The following is a 23354-nucleotide window of genomic DNA, read 5'->3' on the forward strand; positions in this document are numbered from 1 at the left end:
CTGGTAAAACAATGGCTCATTTTGAATGTACACATTAATTCTCTTGCCAAGTGGCTTTCAATTTTCAAGAAAAATTTGTCTTCCTTCAGGATGAAAGCCCCTAAAATCATCCCAACACCACCACCTAGTGGTGAGGTATATTAATAGCACTTCAGTTAAACCCACATCAGATCTTTCTTTCCAAACTAAGGTAAAAGTAGGTCCTGAGAGACTGTAACAATGTAAAAAAAAAAAAATAATGAAAAAGCAACATTGAAAAGTTCAAATGTAAATTTAAAGCTTTATTGAATAAAAATGTTTCAGACTAAGCAAGACTGTAAGAAAGCAGAACATTTTACATTTCTAAAAAATATTAGAGCTAAATTTCTAAAAATGTAGTACAAAGAAAAGCCTATAGCTTAACACCTCCCTTCACCACATATAATTTGGAATATCAATTATGTACAACAAATGTACTCAAGTTTATAATGTTCCAACGACTTAACATAACTCCCCCCCCCCCCCCCACCACCACCACATACACACAAAGGCCTATAATTGGTTTAATTGCACCCTGGGGATACTGTTTGCCATAAAAATCAATACATTTCAGAGCTGATAGGAATTAAAAAATTAGTGTCCCAGAAAGGGGATATCTGAAGTGAAATATATGGTTTGGGGGTCTGAGCTCAATTGGTTTAAGGCAGTGTACAAACCCCCCCCCCCCTTATTCCTTCTTTAAACTCATTTTGCTGTAACATGAAACATTAAACAGTAATATAAAAATCTTAATAAAATATTGTATCTTTTAGCAAATTATGAGAACCACAGCTACCACCAGAGAAGCAATCAATCACTTGGGGTATAGTCACACTTATTGGCAAATATTATAGTTTACTTGGGAGACAGTGGATCTCTCCAAGCACCAAAGGTGCCTAAAAGATGTTTCAGAAAGGTGGTTGTGTTATATCTCAAGAATCCAGTTTAGGATGTGGTTTAAAGAGCAGGATGCAAAGCAAATCCCCCATATATATCTGAGTAAGATAGTTAACCTAAAATTTTAAAAAAGACTAAATATTTGATTTCTTAATAATTGAATACTAAATTATTAAATTGGTATTCATTTAAAAATATACAAACTGTGCCCTTTATACTAAAGTGCATACAGTAATATTGTTTAGGCCCCTAAATCCCTCTGAATGATTCAATTTTTAGAGTAACAATGTACTATACTAATCATCTATATATTTCATATTGCCTTTGGGGAACACAGTGGAATCTGGACTATATCAGTTGGAATATTCCCCTCCTTTTTTATAAGACCTTAACGCACTTATGTATATCATCATGGCTAAAATAGAGGATTTAGGTAATGTTATCTCTAGCATTTAGAGATAAGCTGCAGTATGGGATTTTTTTTTTTTTGAAGCAAGAACTGTTTCCCAAAATTACTTCCCCATAAGTTACAGTTTATGCTAAGATAACTGTATACATACATCACTCTGATAAAGGGCAGTGGCTCACTAACACTAGCACAAGGTAAGGCCCAGCGCCACTGCAGTTTATCATTCCTCATCCTCATCCTCATCCTCATCATCATAGTACCGATTTCTCTTTATCTGCTCCTCTACAGACAGCTCTTTGACTACGTCTCCCTCCCAGAATCCCACATCCTGGGACTTCTGATTCTGAGTAGTGAATTCTTTAGGAGAGGTGTTGTCTGCAAAGCTGGACCAATTTGGAGACTTGGGTTCTAGTGGAGACTGCTGATTGAAAAGGTTTCTATCATCTTCATCTAAGTTTGCACCATTTTCTACAAGATTCTCACTCCCCATCTCAAAACCATAAACTTCCTTACTTCTCCTCCCCGCCTCCCCTCCTTTAGATTCCTGGTTTTGCCAGGTTGTTTTTCCCACACTCCCATTCTTCTCAGAGGCATCGGCATTTTCCACTTGTTTCCTTCCTGCTGCTGTTCCTCCTACAAACTCCTCACTCTGCTCTGACACGCTCCAGCCCTTCCTGAGAGGTGGGGACAAGGATTTGGGGCTCTTGACGGAAGGGGTTCGGAATGAAGCTGCTACAGTGAATGGGCGGCTTCTTTCCTTCAGCGAAGAAGATCGTCTCAACTTCTTCAGATCCAGATCTACATCCTCCAGCGCTTCAGGCTTGCTGATTTCATCCTCAGGAGGCCATTTGGGCTTGGATACTTTTATTCCTTCCTCCAATGTACTTCCTGAACTGCCAAGTTCAGTGGGGGGCGGCCAGGCGATCCTTAACTTCTTGGTTTCAGCTGGCCTGTCTTCTTTCTCTGGCTGAGAGGAGGCCTTGGCTTCCATGCTTGCGGTCAGCACACCCACCTTAGCAATGGGGGCATCTTCTACCCCTGAGCTCTGAGGGGTCTCCCCTGCATTTGGAAGTTGGGCTGGTCTCTCCAGTGTCTCTTCATTTTCATTTTTGCTTGCCCACAGATCTTTGTGTGGTCTGTGCCCAAAGCCTTCATCATAGTTGCCTTTAGATTTAAAGAGTTGATTGAAGTGAGGCTTGCAATAGATTCTCCCATGTAGTGATGCATATGTTCCAAGACTGTTGTTGAAAGAAAAGGAGCATGAAGTTAACAAATCTGTATGTTCTTATTTACACCAGCAGGCTGCAATCTGGCAATTGCAGTATTTTCAGAAGATGACAAGTGAGAAAAATATAAAAACACATCAATCACCTAGGATTCTCTACTTTATTTATCTTTATTCTGTAGCATTAAGGTGTATTTATTTATTTTTTTCTCTACTCTTTTTAAAAATATATTTTTAAAATTAATTTCAGAGAGGAAGGGAGAGAGAGATAGAAACATCAATGATGAGAGAGAATCATTGATCAGCTGCCTCCTACATGCCCCCTACTGGGGACTGAGCCAGCAACCGAAGCATGTGCCCTGACCAGGAATTGAACTGTAACCTCCTGGCTCATAGGTGGATGCTCAACCACTGAGCAACACCAGCTGGGTTCTCTACTCTTTTAAAGCACAACAGTTTTATTATCCTTATTAAAAAAAAACACGCCCACTTCCAGACCTGCACCTTCACAAGACATCTTTCTACCTGGTACATTTTCTCATTTTCAAATGATTTCATTACCCTTTGTCAAAACTGTGAGAAAAACAAAAACAGAACTTTATCCAGGAACTCTTGCCTAGGTAAACCCACCTATCTTTGATCACTCATATATTTCCTAAGTATTTACAACCTATAACTACTTATAATGGTATTCCTTTGTAAAAGTTGAATCTTCTTCCTCCTAATTTCCCATTTGTGTTATAATTTAAAAGCACATCGCTACAGGAATGGGTACAATGTGCTGCAAAAAGCTGGCACTCAACCGATACTAGCGACTGAATACAGTTAATAGGAGAACGGTGCGCAGTTGCCAGGACGTAAATCTAAAATAATGTCAGTGTTGGACAGGCCTTTAGGAGATTTGGTGTCTCTCACAGGGTGAGACATTTTAAAGGGGGTATAAAAACAGCAGCCTTTCCACAGAAGAACTATAAAAATTCAAAAACTCAGAAAAATGTGCTTTGGAGGGGAAAAAAATAAAGTGGAAAAAAAGGAACCAATAAGTAGAAGTTAGAGAGGCACACGCTGGCTCAGTGGAAGGAATGTTGTCGACATAGAGCCATCTCACACTGGAACTGGCTGTCGTGAGGCCTCAAGCCTGTAGAAGTGTCGTGCAGATGCCAGGACATCTTTCAAGAGCATTTTAGAAGGGATGCTTGCTCTGGAAGGAAAGCTGGAGGAAGTGACATCCTGGCTTCTTCCTTCTCTAGATTCTATAATTTACAATGAATTAATATGGATTATTCCCCCAATTGGCCACATTTACATCCCATACTTTGAGTTACTGGGAAGAAATGATACACATAATGACTATTTTTCTCAGAGCGAAAACGAAGCAACATACAGAAAAATACATGCTCTTCTGGGTCTATGATTATTGCTGTTACCATTTATACAGCACTCAGGACAGTTTGAAGTAAGAGCTTAGATCAGCCGTGGGCAAACTACGGCCCGCGGGCCGGATCCGGCCCGTTTGAAATGAATAAAACTAAAAAAAAAAAAAAGACCGTACCCTTTTATGTAATGATGTTTACTTTGAATTTATATTAGTTCACACAAACACTCCATCCATGCTTTTGTTCCGGCCCTCCGGTCCAGTTTAAGAACCCATTGTGGCCCTCGAGTCAAAAAGTTTGCCCACCCTTGGCTTAGATAATTATCCTCCTAAAATTTCTTAACTTTATGATTCTCTGACACAAAGGGAAAACATTCTATTGACTGGGTCATAGGGAGTCTTACCTGCAACTCTATTATTTAAGCTTCAGTCCTAACATGTAAATTAACATATCAATGTACCAAGAAGTTCCAAACACCGCAACCATTTGATATGAAAGACTTGTCACTAAATGGTACTTTTTACTTTTTTCAGGGGCCTTCAATAGCACACTATCAGCACAATAGCTGTCAGTATCAGCGCTCTAAAAGCCAAAGACTCCTTTCTAGGGGGTCCAACTATGCAGAGATATGGCTTGCTGCCGTCTAACTTACCTAAGTTTGTTGTTGCAATAGGAGCAACGGAAGCAGCTGACATGAAACACCTGCTGGTTGGCCAAGAGACGCTCCATCGGGTAGACTGTCTTCTGACATTCCACACAGGTCTCTCTTGCAGGTATCTGAAACTTCTAGGAAAAGGAAAAGGACAACTTTCACTTAGCATAGGCAGTGATGAGTTAGCACTCTGCTGAGATGGGCCCTGACATTTACTTTGGTGTCTAAGGGCTCCCTAACCTGGCCTGTTAATTCTCACAGGAACACTAAGGCCACTGTGATTGTATCAGATGACTCTTGGAAGCCAAGAGGATGCCCTGAATTCCCTTCCCAGACTGTTTGGCTGCCCTAAGTGTAGCAGCCACTGAGGATGGGTGGGACTAGGGCTGGACTTCGGAGAAAGGCTCAGACAGGCCACAACACACAAAATGGCACATACAAAATGTTTCTGCAGACAGGAAATTAGGAGAAAATATCACACGCAAGAAGAAAGAAGTGTGATTGTTTCACTCAAGTGCCAAGGAAAAACAGGACAGACTTTTATAAGAACAAATTCTGAAGGGGAAAATTTTCAAGGAGAGGAAGAGCATTTGGCTTTGGGAATTAGGAAAGGACACGTTGATAAAGCATCTTTTAGTTCCCTCCGCTTATAGTCTTGACTTGCTCAATTCACGAGGCATAATCTTTTTAAAATAAGTCAAAACTGACACATAAGTGGGACAATTTAAGAGACACAAACTATTTTATTAGGACTCCAGAAGAAAGCATAGCCCAATAAAGCTATAAGTTCTAACACCTTAAAAAAACAAAACCAATGGAGAATAAAGCTAACAAAATGGGAAGTGGGAAGTCATAACCGACTGAGAATCATGAACTGTTTGTAAAGTGTGGAATAGGGTGGGGTGAGCACAGGTGTTCTAGCTGGTAAACCGAATCCTAAAGAGCATAAAATACATGGTATTCAAGCACTGATGGAAGCCAGAATTCTAAAACTGTAAGTTTTTACATAATAAAAAATGGTTACACGGCTACTAGGGGTGGGGGTTCCTAGTCCTTCAGTGTGTGTAACCCTTCACTGGCCCAAACAGAAACACCTCAACCAGTAAATGCAGAAGCAGCTTAGGTTAAGGTGGCCAGGAGGCTCTCACAGGCACGTGGGTGGCCCCGTTGCTGCCAAGACCAGTGCGGTGATAAACAATGCAAATTAGTTCCAAGGTCCAGGACCTGAATGGTTAAGGTAAGCTTAAAACAAACCAGGTATGGGCAAGGTAGAATTTTGATTTAAAAAAAAAACTGAGAATAGACCCATAAAAATTTCACACTGCTGGTTCACTTGTCACAGGATTCACTAGGAGGTAAAGCAAAAAGTAGGAATGGTTTTTCAAGCAGATTTGGACAGGAAACAAGAATAGAAAATGGGCATGAAATGGAAGTAAAGGGGAAGAGCTGTAAAAAGGAGTTTAATAAAATTAGTGGGAAACTCCCAAATAGCACCAAAGTATTTAAGAATGAAGGAGCAAAACTGTGTGGAAATGGCTCTTTAATAACAACGCCCCCCCCTCCATTCCTAGGGGTACAGTCCTAAAAAGAAAAACTTAAAGAATCAAAGGCCACAGGCTACAACCTAGTTAACCAGGCATAAGGGAGGTATTCAAATGTGGTCAAATGTTACGATATTGAATGCTGTTGGAAGTAATTAAGGCATTATTTGGAGCTCCGAATTATTTTTTTCTTATGAACACTTCTAACAAGATAGGACTTAAGTGGAGGTGTCCTTGAATAGTTTAATTAGGTTTCTCTAAAAGGACTAGGCCCTTATCTAGCAAGCAGGAGATACATTAAAATGCAGAATGATTCGGTATAATAGTACAGTTGAAGCCACTGGAGAGAGCTGGTACATCTCACAAGTCACATAATGTGAAAGTAGTAGGACAACTGTATTTATCAGATTGAAAATATTTTTCAGCTGCAGGGTGGATTCTGTATTTTTTTTTAACACTTGGGTTAAAAAAATAAGTATTTATTCTGGTCATAAAGACAGAGCAGGAGACAAATTTCCCATGTTATAGGAGGAAATGGGTATTATTCCGCTAACGTGGAATGGAAGGTTAAAGAACACCCCTTCACTGTACACACACAGAGAGGGCACACTGTAGGAGAGGGGTGCAGCCCAGTGACTAGAAGGGAGAACCTGAGAGAAAGCTGAAAGTTGAGCTCACATTAGGAGGAAAGTGGAAGGCAGGAGCAGAGATTAGGTACCGGGAGCAGGAAGCAGAAGCTGGAAGAGACAAACAGGAACCTTCAATGAATACACAGCATTTGGTGCGCCCTGGAGCGCTTTACTGCGGCTGAGCTGTAACTCAGTTACAGACTCAGATCCACCAATAAGACCATGTTTCCCTTCTTTTTCAACGAACTCTGCTAATCGTGGCAAAATCAGCCTCACTCATATCTACCTGAGGCTGGCACATGCTCCAGCTCAGGAGAGAGGCTTTTATGAGCCTTCACCCACACAAGGAGTGTTTCATTAACAATTCTTTAATGCCTTACTACCGTCTACACTTGACCCACAACGGCTCTCTCTTGAATGGAGCCTTCACCCACCCCAGTGAAAAATCATCCTTCCTCTTTAATATCAAAATCATACAGGCATACCTTGTCTTATTGCGCTTCACAGATGTTGTGTGTTTTTTTTTTACAAAATAAAGGCAAAATCTTCCATCAGCAAAAAATTACAGCTCACTATATTGTGGTGGTCTGGAACCGAACCTACAATATCTCCGAGGTATGTCTACAGATGGCTGCTCAAATATCTGACTAACCACAAACTTCTAACTAACCAGACCTACCAAATTCCCATTACTCCTATTCATTTTTCACATAAACCCTTCTTAATATTATTTAAGGTTTATTTGGCAGCTGCCCAAGGGCCCTTCGAGTTTCATAAAGACAAGAGGATGGCAACATGGTATAACGCCAAGTCAAAGTAGCTGTGGCTGTGCCTTCCCTTTATTTCCTCTGTCCTGGGCTCTCAGCCACTTTTCTGTAATTGCCCCCATGTCTATTCAGACAACAGGAAGTGTAGTCAATGCCCAAAAATCTCTACCATTATGGTAGGTCTGGCATACATCCTGCCCATGCCTTCATGGCATGCTCGGACTTGGCACCGTCTCGTTTAAAACACTGCCAATATTAGAATGTCAGACTTTTAAAAATCTTTACAATATATTTTTTTCAGCGTGTAAGATGTCTTTCCACCTCCCCTCCCTCACCCTTTTTCTCATGTAGAAACTAACTCGCCAGGATGCCAGGTGCCTTATCAAAGTTCTCAGTCAGTAAATTAAAACTCAGAAGTACTGACTCACAAACCCACAAAGCTTTTTTTAATTTTTCCTGGACTGTGAAATTTCCATAACTAAAGGAAACTCTTTGGGAGAAGAGAGCAGATGCTAACCCAAATGGAAATAATCTTACTACAGCATTTTGAACAAAATACAGTCTTACGTAGATAATAACTTCAGGATATTTGGGAATGAATGAGGTAATATATACATAATCGATGTTCATAAACACGGTCATGTCTTTCCCACCTGAGGGATCTTACAGGACCTCTGCTAATCAGCATCTACTTAAAGCAATGTTTCCAACAAATGTGCATGACTTCATCTACATGCTTTTAGTCTCCTATCTTAAGTACATTTCTTAGTCTAATGAAGGCTCCAGTGGGGGGGGGGGGTGTATATGGGTGTCTGTGGTCGGGGGAGGCAACAGCTATTAGCTTTTAGACGTAGTGAAATCAGGAGGAAATTTTGTATGGATGTCAGACTTCTATTCCCCAGAACACCACAAAATGCCTGTCATTCCCTCCTTCCAATTTGTGCAAAATACCACGTAATTAAATTAAACTTCTTTGCCACACAGTAAATGATTGGGCCAGTTCTGTACAGCCATAACCGTTCCCCTAGCTTTCTGTGAAACACTTTGAAAGCATTTTGGGGCTATTCACATCTTAAACAGATTGCTCTACATGTAGAGGAAAGGTTAGTGCTTTGCGAAAGCAGTAATGATGTAGATAATGAGAAGAGAGTCTGGATGCCTTCCTAGTATAATCCTGATCACTCTATAAAAGAGCCCAAGACCTCCTACCCTGTCTGTAGAGGAAGGGTCAGCGGGCAGGCACGCGGAGGGGGGTGCCATAGTGCACACCCTCTCATGCAGTCTGCCATGTTTTCTCTCCACATTCATCAGCAGGAGCAGCCAAGGAAGCCTGGCACTGGGCTGTCCTGGACACAGTGGGGCAAGCAGGTGTTCCCAGGGCCAGCTAAAACTCCTTGCACTTCCTCCCTTACCCTTCCCTCTGGGAATACGTAGGGGATAACTTCTTTCAACGGGAGAACATACAGCTTAATTAAGAGACCTCTGGGTCTCTTGAGTCAAAAGGTTCTGATCCTTCTCACAGGGCCCACTGAGCTCTGCACCCAGAATAACACATTCTTGAGAAGGAATCTGCAATGTCAACTTTATTAGCACCGAGTCTCATCAACTAAGCTATTGAGCCAGTGTTCAAATTATACACAATCCTTACTTTTTTAAAAAAAAAATTTTATTGATTTTTTACAGAGAGGAAGGAGAGGGGCAGAGAGCTAGAAACATCGATGAGAGAAACATCAATCAGCTGCCTCCTGCACACCTCCCACTGGGGATGTGCCCGCAACCAAGGCACATGCCCCTGACCGGAATCGAACCCGGGACCCTCCAGTCCGCAGGCCGATGCTCTATCCACTGGGCCAAACCAGTTAGGGCCACAATCCTTACTTTTAAAGACCAGTATTTTTTTTTAATTAAGCTAAAATTTGAAATGAATTGAGCCTCGACTTAGATGTCCTATTTTCCATAAACAACAAGACACTAAGAAAGAGTTTTTCCAGGTTTTGTGAGACCCAAAAATCTATTCTGAGTGTACAAGTTTATTCTTAGCTGTATGAAATTTCCCAAAATGGAGAAGCACCTTCTGTTTCATGGTCTATAACCACGAGACCGGTTATGCCAGCAGGTCTTCCTGTAAATACCGAAGTGTCTATAGACTTGCCTGCAGAATGTAAAGGGTACCTTTGAGGAAGAGAAAACAAACTGCTCTTAAACAAAAGTGGAGATGCGGTTGGGTCCCACCCCAGGCTCTGTACACCATAACCATTTGAGCTTTGATCCATGGGCAAACATGGGCAGTAAGCCAGTTTACTCCCGTCTTTAGACAATGTTCAGAACCTGCGGTCTATGGCTGGTGAAAGCAGGCCTGTCTGCATTCTACTGCTGAGTGATGAGGGCCAAAGAATCAGGTCTGGGGAAGGTGCTCAGGGAGCTTGACCTCCATCTCTTCCTCATGGTATTCCAGGAAGACCTAAGTGAGATGTCTGTGGCTCATCGCTCATCAGCTCAGACCCTGGAGTTTGAATCAGGAAAGATCTTAAAGGACCAACTAAGGGCTAGGAAGGCTGAGCTAGCAGTTGGGGGAAGGACTTAGGACTGGATTGAGAATTCAAAAATATTCAAGAACAGATTTCAGTTCTTAGATTAGCCATAGAATTCCCCTAGTCCCGCAGTCACAGAGAACCCATGGACAAGTCAGATTTGCTAGCCGTTCTTAATCCAGAACTATAACCCAAGGACTCACATCTGGGCAGGGCTGCTGTTGAAGAGGAAATTAACCCTATGGCATTTGCTACTTTGTTGGACTCCAAATACTGGAAAAAGAAAAGTGCTGACGACAGCATGAGCAGATCTTTAAGGCCAGCACAGAAGAGGGCCATGTCAAATACATGTGCAGATTCGATCACTACTCATATAACTCTGTTCTTTCTCCCTATACTTGCTTTCTCTTGCTATTTTCTTTACCTTCTGCTCCTTTTCAATAAACCTTACTCTCCTCATGAATCTCTGCTTCCTTTCTTTTTCCTGCTTCCTTTTAAACATTCATGTTTATCTTCTTTACCCATCCTCCCTCTTTTTAACCCACCCTTTAAATACTGAACTCTCCCCTTTCCTCACCTGTGTCCTCTTCTCTTGATCCTTTTTGTGCACTAACTTTCATTAAAGGACCAATCATGCCCACAGGTGAGAGATACAAGCATGGCAGATGTCCGCATGAGGATGGGGCAGCCTCAACTACCTGAAAACTAATTCTGCCTGCTGAGTTTCTCTCAAACCTTAAGTTTTGCAACAAAACTTAACAGAGCACCAGAGGAGAAAGACACTAAAGAAATGTAGGTATGTTTGCTTATTAATCCCAATGAGTCAATTATCACAACATTGGCAAAGCATTCAACGAAAACAAGTCAGTTTTAATAATAATCAGCCTACAATAGGTGTTGGATATTTTTAAACCTTTGTTTATTTTTATGAGAATATATATTTGTTTGTAGAAAGGGAAAAGATATGTTTTTTTTAAAATTGGTGAGTAAAAAGAGATCATAGGTTGAATAGCCAAGTAAAATTTTCTTTTGTACATTCCTTTACATATAAGAGTATATCAAAACGTAAGTGTTACTTGAATGTCCATTTTTTACAGCAAATGGGCTGGCCAACCCCCTCTGGAATGTACACATTCTTTCTTTAAATATGCTGACCACTAATCATGTGATGGTAAAGTTCCCCAGACCAGGGAGCCACTCTTTTGAAGTTGACATTGCACATTCCTGTCCAATGGGCTGATTTTAGTTTAAGGGATTTCTCATATTTTCCATTTTGTGAGCTTTTACCCATTCACAGATGAATGAACTTGGACTTTTAAAAAAAAGTTTATTTTCTTTTAACTTCAGGTTTTCTTAAAACTTTCATGAGTTTTCCAGATTTCAAACTGAGTGCTCCTAGTGAGCCTCCCCTCTCCTGACCCGAACATCTGAGCAGAAGTAACAAGACTTCCAGGAAAAGTGACTGGCCTTAAGTGTATCCTTATTTGGTATTTTTATCCCCTGGAAAGTAAAAACAGGTTATAATGAACATAATGATAGAGGTGCAATGGACTCCACTAGTAAAACAATGTCTAAAGGCTCACAGAGAAATTGCCATCATACCTTCACTGCTTTGGGAGGAGAACTCTCAGAAAGGCTGGAGGCTCTGGCATCTGGACTTAGTGGCTTGGGACGGACAGGCTGGACCTCACTCTTAACCTGGGAGTTACCTGCTTGAGTTACAAAAGGAAGAGATTTTTTAGTACCTCATGGGAAGTCAGAGAAGAGGTTCCTCCCCAAAGCAAAGAAAGGGCCTTCACTAAAACAGGTCCTTTCAACACCAGGAAAAACACTGCTTTTCTACTATGGAATATTCTAATGCTAAAAGCTATGTTCTTAGGGTCTCTCACAAATCAGGTTCTCAGCCAGGAGGCTTTCTCACCCTTTGTCATAAACAGCCAGAATCCAAAACACCCTATATAAGGGACTTTCTGCCCTGTAGCTTTTGTCATTTTTAAAATATACATATATAGTTAATATATATTTTTTTCTATATATATATTTACACATAAATAAATATATATTTTAGGTAGAGAGAGAAGGAGAGAGAGAAACATCAATGTGAGAGTGAGACTTTGATCAGCTGCCCCTGCACGCTACCAGATATCAAGCCCACAATGCTGGCATGTGCCCTGACCCAGAATTGAACTGGCGACCTTTCAGTGCAGGGGATGATGCTCAAATAACTTAGTGGTTTGGGATGGACAGGGTGCTGGAGCTCAGGGCACTTTTGTCATTTTTAAAGGCTGTTTATAGACTTTGATGACTTTTTGGTAGTTACCATTCCTGTTAACTCCTTCTGGGGTGCTTGAGAGCAGAAATTTCAAAATGTGTATGAGAGAGAGAGATTTGACACTATCTTTTTGATCAGTCCTATAGCAGATATCCATGGCTAAAGATTATGGAAAAAGGCTCCATGAAACTTTTTTCATAATCACTGATGTGTCACCTGCATAAGTTAACTTCCTGCCAATACATTCATAATGTGAAAAACTAAGAAGAGGCACAGAAAAGCCACTTATACAGCTACTAAGGAAACATAAATAATTCCTTATAATATAGAGTTAAGTCAACAAAGTACTATGTTTTGCAAACCTAGTCAAAACTCAGAAAAGAGTTTTTAAAAATATTTTAAATTAATTTTTAGAGAGAGGGGGAGGGAGAGCGAATGAGAGGAACATCTATGAGAGCTAAATATGGATCAGCTGCTTCTTATACGCCCCCGACCAGGGATCAAGCCAGCAACCTGGGCATGCACCCTGACCGAGAATCGAACTGCAACCTTTACGGTGCACAGACCAACACCCAACCAACTGAGCCACACTGGCCAGGGCCAGAAAAATTTCTATCCAAGCAAAATGATTGCAAAAGGAATATTCTTGGATTCAAGCAGCAAACGTTTCTCTCTAAAATTATAAGGTAGGGTTTACTAGAGATTTATTTAGCTCTACTTTAGTTGCTGAGTTTTTAAGTGTCTAATAAACTAACCAGGGAGAAGGTAGAAATCCAAATATATATATGTATATAAAACACTGCAGATCAGAATCAAAGTGGATATAGTAAAGAGAAAACCAAAGTATTTTTTCTTTGGGCAAAGTGAAACTCAAAATCACTCCAAAATAGGATGAAAAGGTGATGAAATTTAACAAAACAGGAAAATCTCTAGAATCGGTCTAGAGCCGTAGTTGGCAAACTGTGGCTTGCGAGCCACATGTAGCTCTTTGGCCCCTTGAGTGTGGCTCTTCCTAAGCCTCAGGAGTACCCTAATTAAGTTAATAACAATGTACCTACCTATATAGTTTAAGTTTAAAAAATTTGGCTCTCAAAAGAAAATTCAATCGTTATACTGTTGATATTTGGCTCTGTTGAATAATGAGTTTGCTGACCACTGGTCTAGAGGGTAGACTATGGTACACATTTAGATAAGTAGAGAAAGATATTTAATATGTTACTCAAATACTAATTCTTTATCCCTGTAAATGAATGAAATCTTTGGCTCAACTTTTATTAAAATGAAACTTCAGCCCAGCTAGCGTGGCTCAGTGGTTGAGCATCGACCTATGAACCAGGAGGTCTCGGCTCGATTCCAGTAGGGGCACATGCCCAGGTTGCAGCAGGCTCGATCAATCCCCAGAGCAGGGTGTGCAGGAGGCAGCTAGTCAGTGATTCTCTCTCATCAGTGATGTTTCTGTCTCTCTCTCCCTCTCCCTTCCTCTCTGAAATCAATAAAAATATGTTAAATATATATATATATTTTAAATGAAACTTCAAAATTAGTTTTTACAGCTTTAAACCTGAAAAGATTTGGTACAAAAAGTAGGATAAGTTCAATGAGAGAAGCATAAAAGTTTGCCTGGCTGGTGTGGCCCAGTGGTTGAGTGTCAACCTATGAATCAAGACATCACTGGTTCTATTCCCGGTCAGGGCACATGCCTGGGTTGCTGGCTCGATCCCCGGTATGGGGCTTGCAAGAGGCAGCAATCCATGTTTCTTTCTCTCTACCCTCTCCCTTCTTCTCTCTAAAATCAATAAAGACATATTTTTTTTTAAAAGTGTTCAGTTTCCCCAAGTTAGTAATATATAGTTGAATTTAACTTCTCCCTAAGCCATGAAATGTGTGAAGGGTATTCAAGCAGGACTCCTTAAAACCAAGGGAAAGATCCGATCGGCTGAATTTAATGTTACTTTCTCAGCACTGACAGCAATGGGGACACCCTCCAGATCTAAGAATGAATGCTTACGGGTGTCAACTTCAGCAGGCGTGGAACGGACTGCCAGGCTGTTCTCAGCTGCAGAAACCTACAAAAAAAAGAGGGGTGGGATTAAGAATCACATTAAAAATAAATGAGCAAGCTGCTGCTAGTGCCATAGAAACCTGCTGACTCCAGTCAGTCACTGGCTGCCTGGGGGAAATAACGGGCCCCAGAACAGCTGAGCATTTAAACAAGAGGCAGCACAATGTCTTTTATGAGGATATTAACATGCCTCTCAATTACAGAGTAAGGCCAGAAGCAGACTGCACTCCACTGCCAAAACTCTGCATCATTTCTCTTTATAAAAGAACTTCTAAACCATATCTTTCGATTCTCAAAAAATAAAAAGGGGCGGGGGGCGGGGGTGTGTGCGGCAGCAAACAAACCCTCTATCATGGAGAACAAAGCTCCTCACCATAAACCATAACTCACTCCAAGGCAAAATAAAGTCTTTACATATAGAAACTATTATTATTATTCTTTAATTTTCCTAATTCCTTATTTTCCAACCAAATACGTTCTGCTGAAACAAGCTTGCTAGCACAGAAGACCTTCTGATAGCTGTACAGCAAATGTATCTAAAACCAACCTCTGGTATTACCTTCAAGGTGAGTTTCCCTTTTTAATCCCAGTCTCAAAATAGCAGTGTTTAACAAGATGACAGATCTTCTGTGTGGGTGCATATTTCCCCTCAGAAACCATCAAAGTTAAATAAAGAACTTTATACTAGCGTTCTCTGTCCTTTCTTCTGGTCCCTAGCCTTCCTGGTGTCTTTGTCCACACTCAAAATAATGAGGGGTCAGTAGGGACCGAATATGTGCTCTTTCTGTAATAGTTCTTTCACTCGGATGTCAGGGACTTTATGTGCGATACTGAGAGTTTATACTAGGCTGCCTAACGTACTGAATACATTTATGATGATAAAATATTGGACATTAAATTGTTGCCCGACTGCACCTGAATTTCAGCATGGTTGGTTCTTCCCCACTACTCACTTTTCATTGCAGGAATTCTGACATGGTATAAAGTGAACCAGTATAATAACAGCCAATATTTACTGAGTGTTTACTATGCTCACTGAAATGATCGCCTTCCATGCATTATTTCATTTAATGATATGAAATAAAATTTCTGAAAGTCATGCATGGCCATAAAAAAAAGCTCTTCAATTCTTGCTAATTAGTGGGTGTATCTATCCCAGGATGTTCTTTTCTCCTCTAATTTGGTCACCTTGAACCTAAAAGGTAAAACTAATGCCAATCATGACATCATTGCACATGTCCAACCCAGATGACTTCACTGCAGGAATAGCCAGGAGAGAGCACATGAGAATTTGCTCAAACATTTCATTAAAGGAAAGTACAAATCCATTCACAGGACAAGAAAGGGAAGGACAATACCTTTACAAAATATTCTATTTGAGGCAAGTTTGCCCTAGCACTAATGTCCTTTTGGAACAAATCAAAGTTCAAATAGTTCTTAGGTATTGGTTAACAAAAAGTAGGCAAACAACCAAAGGGATAGCTGAGGCTCTGAAAAATGTTATGAATTTTAAGGCAGCCAAGCATTTATGAACCCACAGTGTGTGCTTGAGGACGATGCCCTATCTTTAACACCTTTCTTCCCCACCCACTCCCCAGTTCGTGATTCAGTTGCACTGAAGCTCTTTTAAGTTATAATTAAAATGTTCTGATCCTCCAGTTTCAGAGTTCCAGTTTCAAACCAGCATGAATCCAATCAAGAAGAAAACATGAAATTAGATATAGGGACAATCCATGTATTATTTTCCAGAGGATCATTTCTCAAACTATGCTCCTAGGGTACACTGGGGGATTTCAATGCTGGGAATATTTTTCCTTTAAGTGTCATTTTTATAAGCTATAAAAAAAATTCCAAACATATTTACTTCGTTATTCTTAAGACATAATCTTCCACTTAAAAAATGAGAAACCCAGGCAGCCTTATGAGAGAACTCACTTGATACAGGACATGTGACTCATGTGACCGATGCCTGAGCCCACTGTTGCAAGGATGTATGTAATTTATTTGGTAATTTTATGATTATGAAACACATTACTGCCAAATATTTTGTCTTATTATTTCAACATATATTTGTAAAGTGATTTAATTTTTCTAAATTTTTTTTCCTGTTCTATTTATGATTCAACTTATGTAGCCATTAATCTGAGACCATTTTTCTGTGTGACTACTTTGGTCCAACCAAGTGTGTAGTGTATTTCATGATTCCTGTCAGTGTTCTGTCAATACAGCAAACTTTAGAGGGCCCAGCCGATGTGGCTCAGCGGTTGAGTATCGACCTATGAACCAGGTCACAGTTCAATTTCTAGTCAGGGCACATGTGCAGGTTGTGGGCTCCATCCCCAGTGGGGGGCGTGCAGGAGGCAGCCAATCAATGATTCTCTGTTATATTTGATGTTTCTATCTTTCTCCCTCTCCCTTCCTCTCTGAAATCAATAAAAATATATTTAAAAAATAAAGTCTGTTAGAATGAAATAAGTTTGAGAACTATTTTAATGATATCTTCATCTTTTGGAAGAATGGCTTCAAGGTGTCAATATGTATAACAGAAACAATGGTTTTTCTCCTAAGATTAATCACTGTAATAGATTTGAAAGCTTTTTCTCCTTAACTAACTTAACATTTCACTATCATATAGACCAGTGGTTCTCAACCTTCTGGCCCTTTAAATACAGTTCCTCATGTTGTGACCCAACCATAAAATTATTTTCATTGCTACTTCATAGCTGTATGTTGCTACTGTTATGAATCGTAATGTAAATATCTGATATGCAGGATGGTCTTAGGCGACCCCTGTGAAAGGGTCATTCGACCGCCAAAGGGGTCTCGACCCATAGGTTGAGAACCACTGATATAGACCAAAAGATAAAAGAGATTGGGTAATGGATTAGAAAAGAAAATGATAAATTCACCTGACAGTCATATTGTTACTTACTCCAACTAAGCCATTCATTAACAATAAATGCATAAAATACAAATCTAATTTGCTTAAAATCTGACACTGGCTTTCCACCACTGCAGGGCTACATCCCAAACTCTTAAGGGTAGCATACAAAGCTCTTCAAGACCCACTCTGGCCCTCTCCCTCCACCTGTCTCTCATCATGGACTGTATGTACCGCCCTGCTCAGCCAAGTCATCTCAGTTTAGATCTCCAATTAACAACCTCTGTTATGTCTGAAATACCCTTCTCTTTCTTTACTCAAACTTCTCCTTATTCACTTTGCCTATTTTCACACATTTTTCAGGACTTGGCTCAGACATGACCTTCCTGAGGAAGTTAGGGCAAATGTCCTTAGTCTCAGCTTCCACAGCTCTGAATAGCCCTCTCACAGCAGAGGTCAAACTGTTTTATGATGGCCAACCTGTTACTCATCTCCCTTCTACTGTTAGCTTCCTTGCAGATAAAGACCACATAGAATGGTATGTTCATATTTAGTTTTTCAGCTTAGCATTTCCTATGCTTAGCATAGTGCCTACCTTTCAAAATACTGAGTGAAAGAATGAAATGTTATTGCATAAAATGAGTTAATAATATACAAATACTTTGAAAGATAATATTTCTAATCAAAACGGATTTTCAAAAATCACTTTAGCTCTATGCCCTCTGAGCATTTGCTGAGCAAAAGAATTTTCCAGCGAAGGTTCATTATTTGGTCAGCTATAAGTTGCAGAGCTCCCCAACCAAAATTATGTGACCTGCAAAAACAACAATCTGTGTTGGCAGCTGTTACCAAATTCCCAGACACTCTACAGCCCAGAGTTAGAGTGGTTTCTAATTTTAAGCATCTAATTTAGAGCACATGCTTCTTTGGCAACTGGACATCAGACTTTTGAACCCACCTTTTCTCCATCTTGATGGGAGATACAGACCTCGGGACCTGGGGGCACATTCTCCTTTTGTTCCAACTTATGAATTTTGATTTCACTGCCATTGGCTCTCAATTCATTCTAGAAAATAAAAATAGTCTGTGAATTTTTTTTTTAATTCTCAAAATAATAAAATGAATTCTCACTATTCTCTCCACAGCACATCTATTAAGTAAACTTGGAATGTGAAAATAAATTTCTTTTAAGAGGCCTCAGGTCAAATCAACCCCCTAATGCTCACAAGCAAAACCCACTGACTTGTGAAACGACAAAAGCAGCTTTGTGGACACATCCCTCAGAGTTAAATATTTGTACACTAGTCTAAAACCGGATGCTCATTAGAATATACACACATCAACACAGACACACACAGACCACCCCCAGCATACAATGTTCTTGTGATTCACTCTTCTAGCAGCAGAGCTTGTGGGAATGCAAAGCTTGTGAGTTTTATCAGAAAAGACCATTCTGGAGCAGGGAAAGGAGATGCCAAGTGCCAATAATTAAGAAAATATACTGACCATATATATAAATATGCCCGGCCTGGAAAGAGAGACAGGGATGATGTATACATATGAAAACAAATTATATTTAATGATAACTATAAAACAACCTTTTTTTTTTAGTGAGACTTTCAACAAACATGTTTTTTTATATAAAATTCATACATTGTACTAAAGACATACCTTATTCTACTACTCATAACAGAGCCTCAACATACCAAGCAGGCATTAATACTATCATAGAAATAAGCATAATCAAATTTTTTTCCCTTGCAAAGAACATATTAAATTTTAAAATTTAATATGAAATTAAATATTAAAATTAACTTTATATATTAGACCCAAAATTAATATAGAGGTAGATAATTATGGACATTTCCTATCATTAGTCTACTAGAAATATAGTACCTTTCTGTTTTCTGTGATTCTGTAGGCATGGGGAGAAAACATAATTATGGCCACAGGGCCAATGAAGGGAGTGTGAGTGTGACTGACTTAATCAGGTGTGGAATTCCAAATTAAGGCACACATTTTGGAGGTGCATCTATAGGGAGGAGCTGGCAGCCAGCACTGCAGAAGACAGTAGTACAACAGTCCAACCACTCATTCCTGACCCCATCTCAGAGCCCAGCCTCCAAAATCACTGCCATAGGGTGTGTGCCTTGTTACAACCATCCTCTGTAGGGGGCCTGAGAAATTCTTTGGGGGTGAGATAAAATGTAGTTTTTACAAGAATTCCTAAAGCATTTCAACTCTTAAAAGTTTCAGAGATGGAGACTGCAATTTAGAAACTCTATTAGGAGTTTTTAAAAAAAGGTCACTGAACAGGTTTTTCCACTTAGGGAGTCACTTGGTCGGAATGTTTATAGCAGCAGGGCACTGAGAAGCAGCAAAATCCTGTAACAAGAGGGAACAGAGCTGCACAGATCACTGATTTGCTGTATCTCCTGACCTGCCTTCTCAGAGAAGTCTAAGTTTGCTCATTTTTCATACTCACTATTGATTTATACTCATCTCTTCTTAAAATTACAGTGAAAAATCAAGATGAAATCATTCATTGCCCTGAGACTTAACCCACCAATAAATACTACTGGAGAATGCATACTTAGTAATGTGGGAAAAAGAAGGCTCAACTCCTGAAATACACGTTACAATTTCTAATAGGCACCAGTTTCAGTCTGGCTGGGAACAAATAAAATTCAATACTAGTCTTCCAACTTTGTTAAAAAATAGGACATCAAGAAATTAACGGCCCTAGCCAGTTTGGCTCAGTGGATAGAGCATAGGCTTGCGGACTGAAGAGTCCTGGGTTTGATTCCGGATTGCGGACTCCATCCCCAGTAGGGAGCTTGCAGGAGGCAGCCGATCAATGATTCTCTTTCATCATTGATGTTTCTCTCTCTCTCTCCCCCTCTCCCTTCTTCTCTGAAATAAAATATAATTTAAAAAAAAAAGAAATTAATGGATTGTAATTTGAAATCTTGGAACAAATATTTGAAAGATACATATATAGGTGTGTGTACATGTGTATATATGCATGTGTACATATGAATAAATGGCATTTAAAAGGCAACTTCAATTAAGCAGTGCCATAGTGGCATCCTGCCAGTTAAGCCTAGTTAAGTATAAAATAGAAAAACCCTCCATTTTATTTAGAAGACCAACTTTTTGTTCTTACTGAGCACATCATCTTGTCATTTCTCTCCCCTTTTCTCATCCACTATTCCAATATTTTTTAGAAAATCATTACATCACAAGGAGTAAAGATTAAGTAGGCTGTATACTATACAATTTCATTTATAAGAAATGTCTGGAATAGGCAAGTCCATAAAGACAGAAAGTAAATTAGTGGCTGCTGGGGGAATTGGAAGTGATGCACAGGCATGGGGTTTCTTTTTGGGATGATGGAAATGTTCTGGAATCTGACAGTGGGGATGGTTGCACAACCTTGTGAATATACTAAAAATTGCTGAGTTGTTATACTTTAAAATGGTGATTTTTATGTCATATGAATTATATATCAATAAAAATTTGCAAAAAACCCACCCATATTAATGTCAAATATATCTACACCATTTGCCCTTTCTTTCATCAAAAAACAGAAATAAAAAAAGATGTTTCTGTAAAAACTAATAAAATACTCCTTTAACAACAAGATTAAGCAGAAGAGACAGAAAAACTCTATGACATTACTGAATGGTAACATCATACAAAAAATGAGTGGGGTGGGAATGAGGCCTAGGAAAGCAAAGACAGGACAGAACATGGTAGGGATGGAAATAGAGCTAGCGTAGGATCTCTGTGAAAAGGGAATGGGGGCTGGGAGGCTGAGGGAAGGAGCCAGGGCTCACAAGTCAGGGTCTGGTGACATTTCTAGTTCCTGTGCCCAGTGACCATTTGCTGGATTAAGGAATGAATGAATAAATAAATGAATGATGCAGAACACATACTGTGTAGTTGGTGGAACTGCTTTGTTTGGACACAGCTGCCTGGTACTTGGCCATTCGATCCTTTATGGAGGTTTCTGACAGGCGCGGGATCTCCAGGTTTCGCCTAGTCTCACTTTTCTCCAAATTGAATGCAGAAGTTGACACTTGACCTGGAAGTATGCAAAAAGATGCTTTATTAGAAGATAAAATATGACTTTAGTGGTTTTAAGATTCTCAATTTGGGGCTATTGTAATGTAATGGAATAAATTTCTTCTATTTACCCTTATATGCCCTTCAAAACATAATAATTCCACCCTTAAGGTGTTTTGTTACCACTGGTAGTACAGATAACCCATCTTTAAACAAAATTTTTTTTATTATTGACTTTAGGGAGAGAGAGAGAGAAAGAGAGAAACATCAATTTGTTATTCCACTTTTATTTATACATTCATTGGTTGATTCTTGTATGTGCCCTGACTGGGGATCAGACCCCACAACCTTGGTATATGGGGACAATTCTCTAACCAACTGAGCTGTCTGGCCAGGGATCAGGATAACCAATTTTGATACTGCCCATCCATGAGAGCCCCTCAAGCCTCAAATGACCATGGAGCCAAAATTCTCTGTAGCACTTCCTTTAGAATCCTGCAAAGGTACCAGATGTTTACCACAGGTTACCACTAACAAGGATGGATTAAAAACACAGAGAAGCTGTTTGTGGAGAGCAATGACATTTGGGAATGGCTTGTATTGATACTGTTGTAATTTAACCTAATTATTAATTAGTAGGAAAGGAGCAAAGAGAAGGCCAAATATTATACTCATTTGTACAGTTTTGCCAGGAAGCTGCAGTTCAAATGCATGCCCAGTCAAGTCTGGGTGATAAAGGAAAGGTTCTTGTCTGTCAGTCACACTTGGGAACAGATCATTGGCCAGAGTAGTGTAGCCAGAGCAAGCCTGGGAAGACTTGGGATAGCTAAGCTCCTAAACAAAGGAGTTCACTGTCTTGGTTTACACTCTTTTTTTAAAAAAAATAATTTTTTATATTGATTTCAGAGAGGAAGAAAGAGGGAGAGAGAGATAGAAACATTAATGAGAGAAGAATCATTGATTGGCTGCCTCCTGCATGCCCCACACTGGGGATCAAGCCCGCAACTAGGGCATGTACCCCAACCAGGAATCTGTGACCTCCTGCTTCACAGGCTTGGTTCGCACTCTTGCCTCTTGCCTGCTCGTGTTTAACTCCTGCCTTGCAGGACTCTCACACTCCTGCATTCGCCCACATGGCCCATGGCCATGTGGACCCCACACAATGGACTGATGCACTGCAACTAGCCTGATGCTAATCCGCACCCAATTCCACCAGGGAAAGGAAACTTTGGACCCTGGCTTTGCTTCTAGCTCTACTGAATCCCCTGCTGCACGTCTTCCATGACTGGATTAAGGGAAATGGAACTTTGGAAACCCAAAGACATAATTACATGCAAATAAAAGTCACTCATCCTCCCATGCAAGTCTCAGAAAATTATTTTTCTCGATATCATAAGTACGCAGCACCCAATGGGGAAAGGGATACCTCACTTCCACTAGCAATGGAGAAAGACAACCCATGCATCTCTCCATAACAGTATCTAACAGATAGACTTCCATTTAATTTGTACCACTCTTCCTTCAAAAGCATTGGTGTTGAGGCCAAAAGATACTGTTTACTGAAGAGTACTTCCCAGAGAACGTCATGCACATGGAACTCTCTGCTTACCTGGCCCTATTTCCAAATCATCCAGAGAATAGCTGTTTTCAGAGATCCTCTTTCCACCTGCACTTCGGCTTTGGGTCCGAAGAATCTGTTTGGAAAACAAAACCAAGCAATAAATTTTGATAGAAGATGGGAAATCTTGATGCAATGTTCAAAAAGGAGGACTGCAAATCTCCTTTATAAATAAAAATCCAGAAGAGATTAAATTTTATATTTGTTTGTATATTCCACAGTATATATTTTCCATATTATCAGTATCAAGCACTACATGTTCACAAGTGCCCAGGGAAAAATAAGTTAACTCTATCAAGGTTATATCTCTCTGCTAATGATCAGTACCTAACCAGCTTAACCAGAAAGCCTCGTAATTTAAACATCATTGAGGGAAATCTTCATGTCCCAGATGACAATGACATATGT

General features: G+C 39.9%; 1 protein-coding gene across 3 annotated transcripts in view; it reads right to left on the reverse strand.

Annotated features, from left to right (window-relative positions):
* Positions 1-252: 252 nt before the first annotated feature.
* LIMA1 (LIM domain and actin binding 1) overlaps positions 253-23354 on the reverse strand; it is a 93910-nt gene continuing 70808 nt past the window's right edge. For 2 of the 3 annotated variants that reach the window (XM_006091550.2, XM_023756352.1), the window contains 7 exons: positions 22938-23022; positions 21199-21347; positions 18219-18326; positions 14326-14383; positions 11648-11757; positions 4578-4711; positions 253-2562 (listed from right to left, as the gene is read on the reverse strand). In XM_006091550.2, coding sequence (XP_006091612.1) covers positions 1545-2562; positions 4578-4711; positions 11648-11757; positions 14326-14383; positions 18219-18326; positions 21199-21347; positions 22938-23022 — 1662 coding nt within the window. In that variant the 3' untranslated portion in view covers positions 253-1544. The remainder of the gene's footprint in view (positions 2563-4577; positions 4712-11647; positions 11758-14325; positions 14384-18218; positions 18327-21198; positions 21348-22937; positions 23023-23354) is intronic. The other variant, XM_006091551.3, reaches the window with a different exon arrangement.

The sequence above is a fragment of the Myotis lucifugus genome, unplaced genomic scaffold (assembly GCF_000147115.1).
Source record: "Myotis lucifugus unplaced genomic scaffold, Myoluc2.0 scaffold_91, whole genome shotgun sequence".
In the NCBI taxonomy this organism is placed as follows: Eukaryota; Metazoa; Chordata; class Mammalia; order Chiroptera; family Vespertilionidae; genus Myotis; species Myotis lucifugus.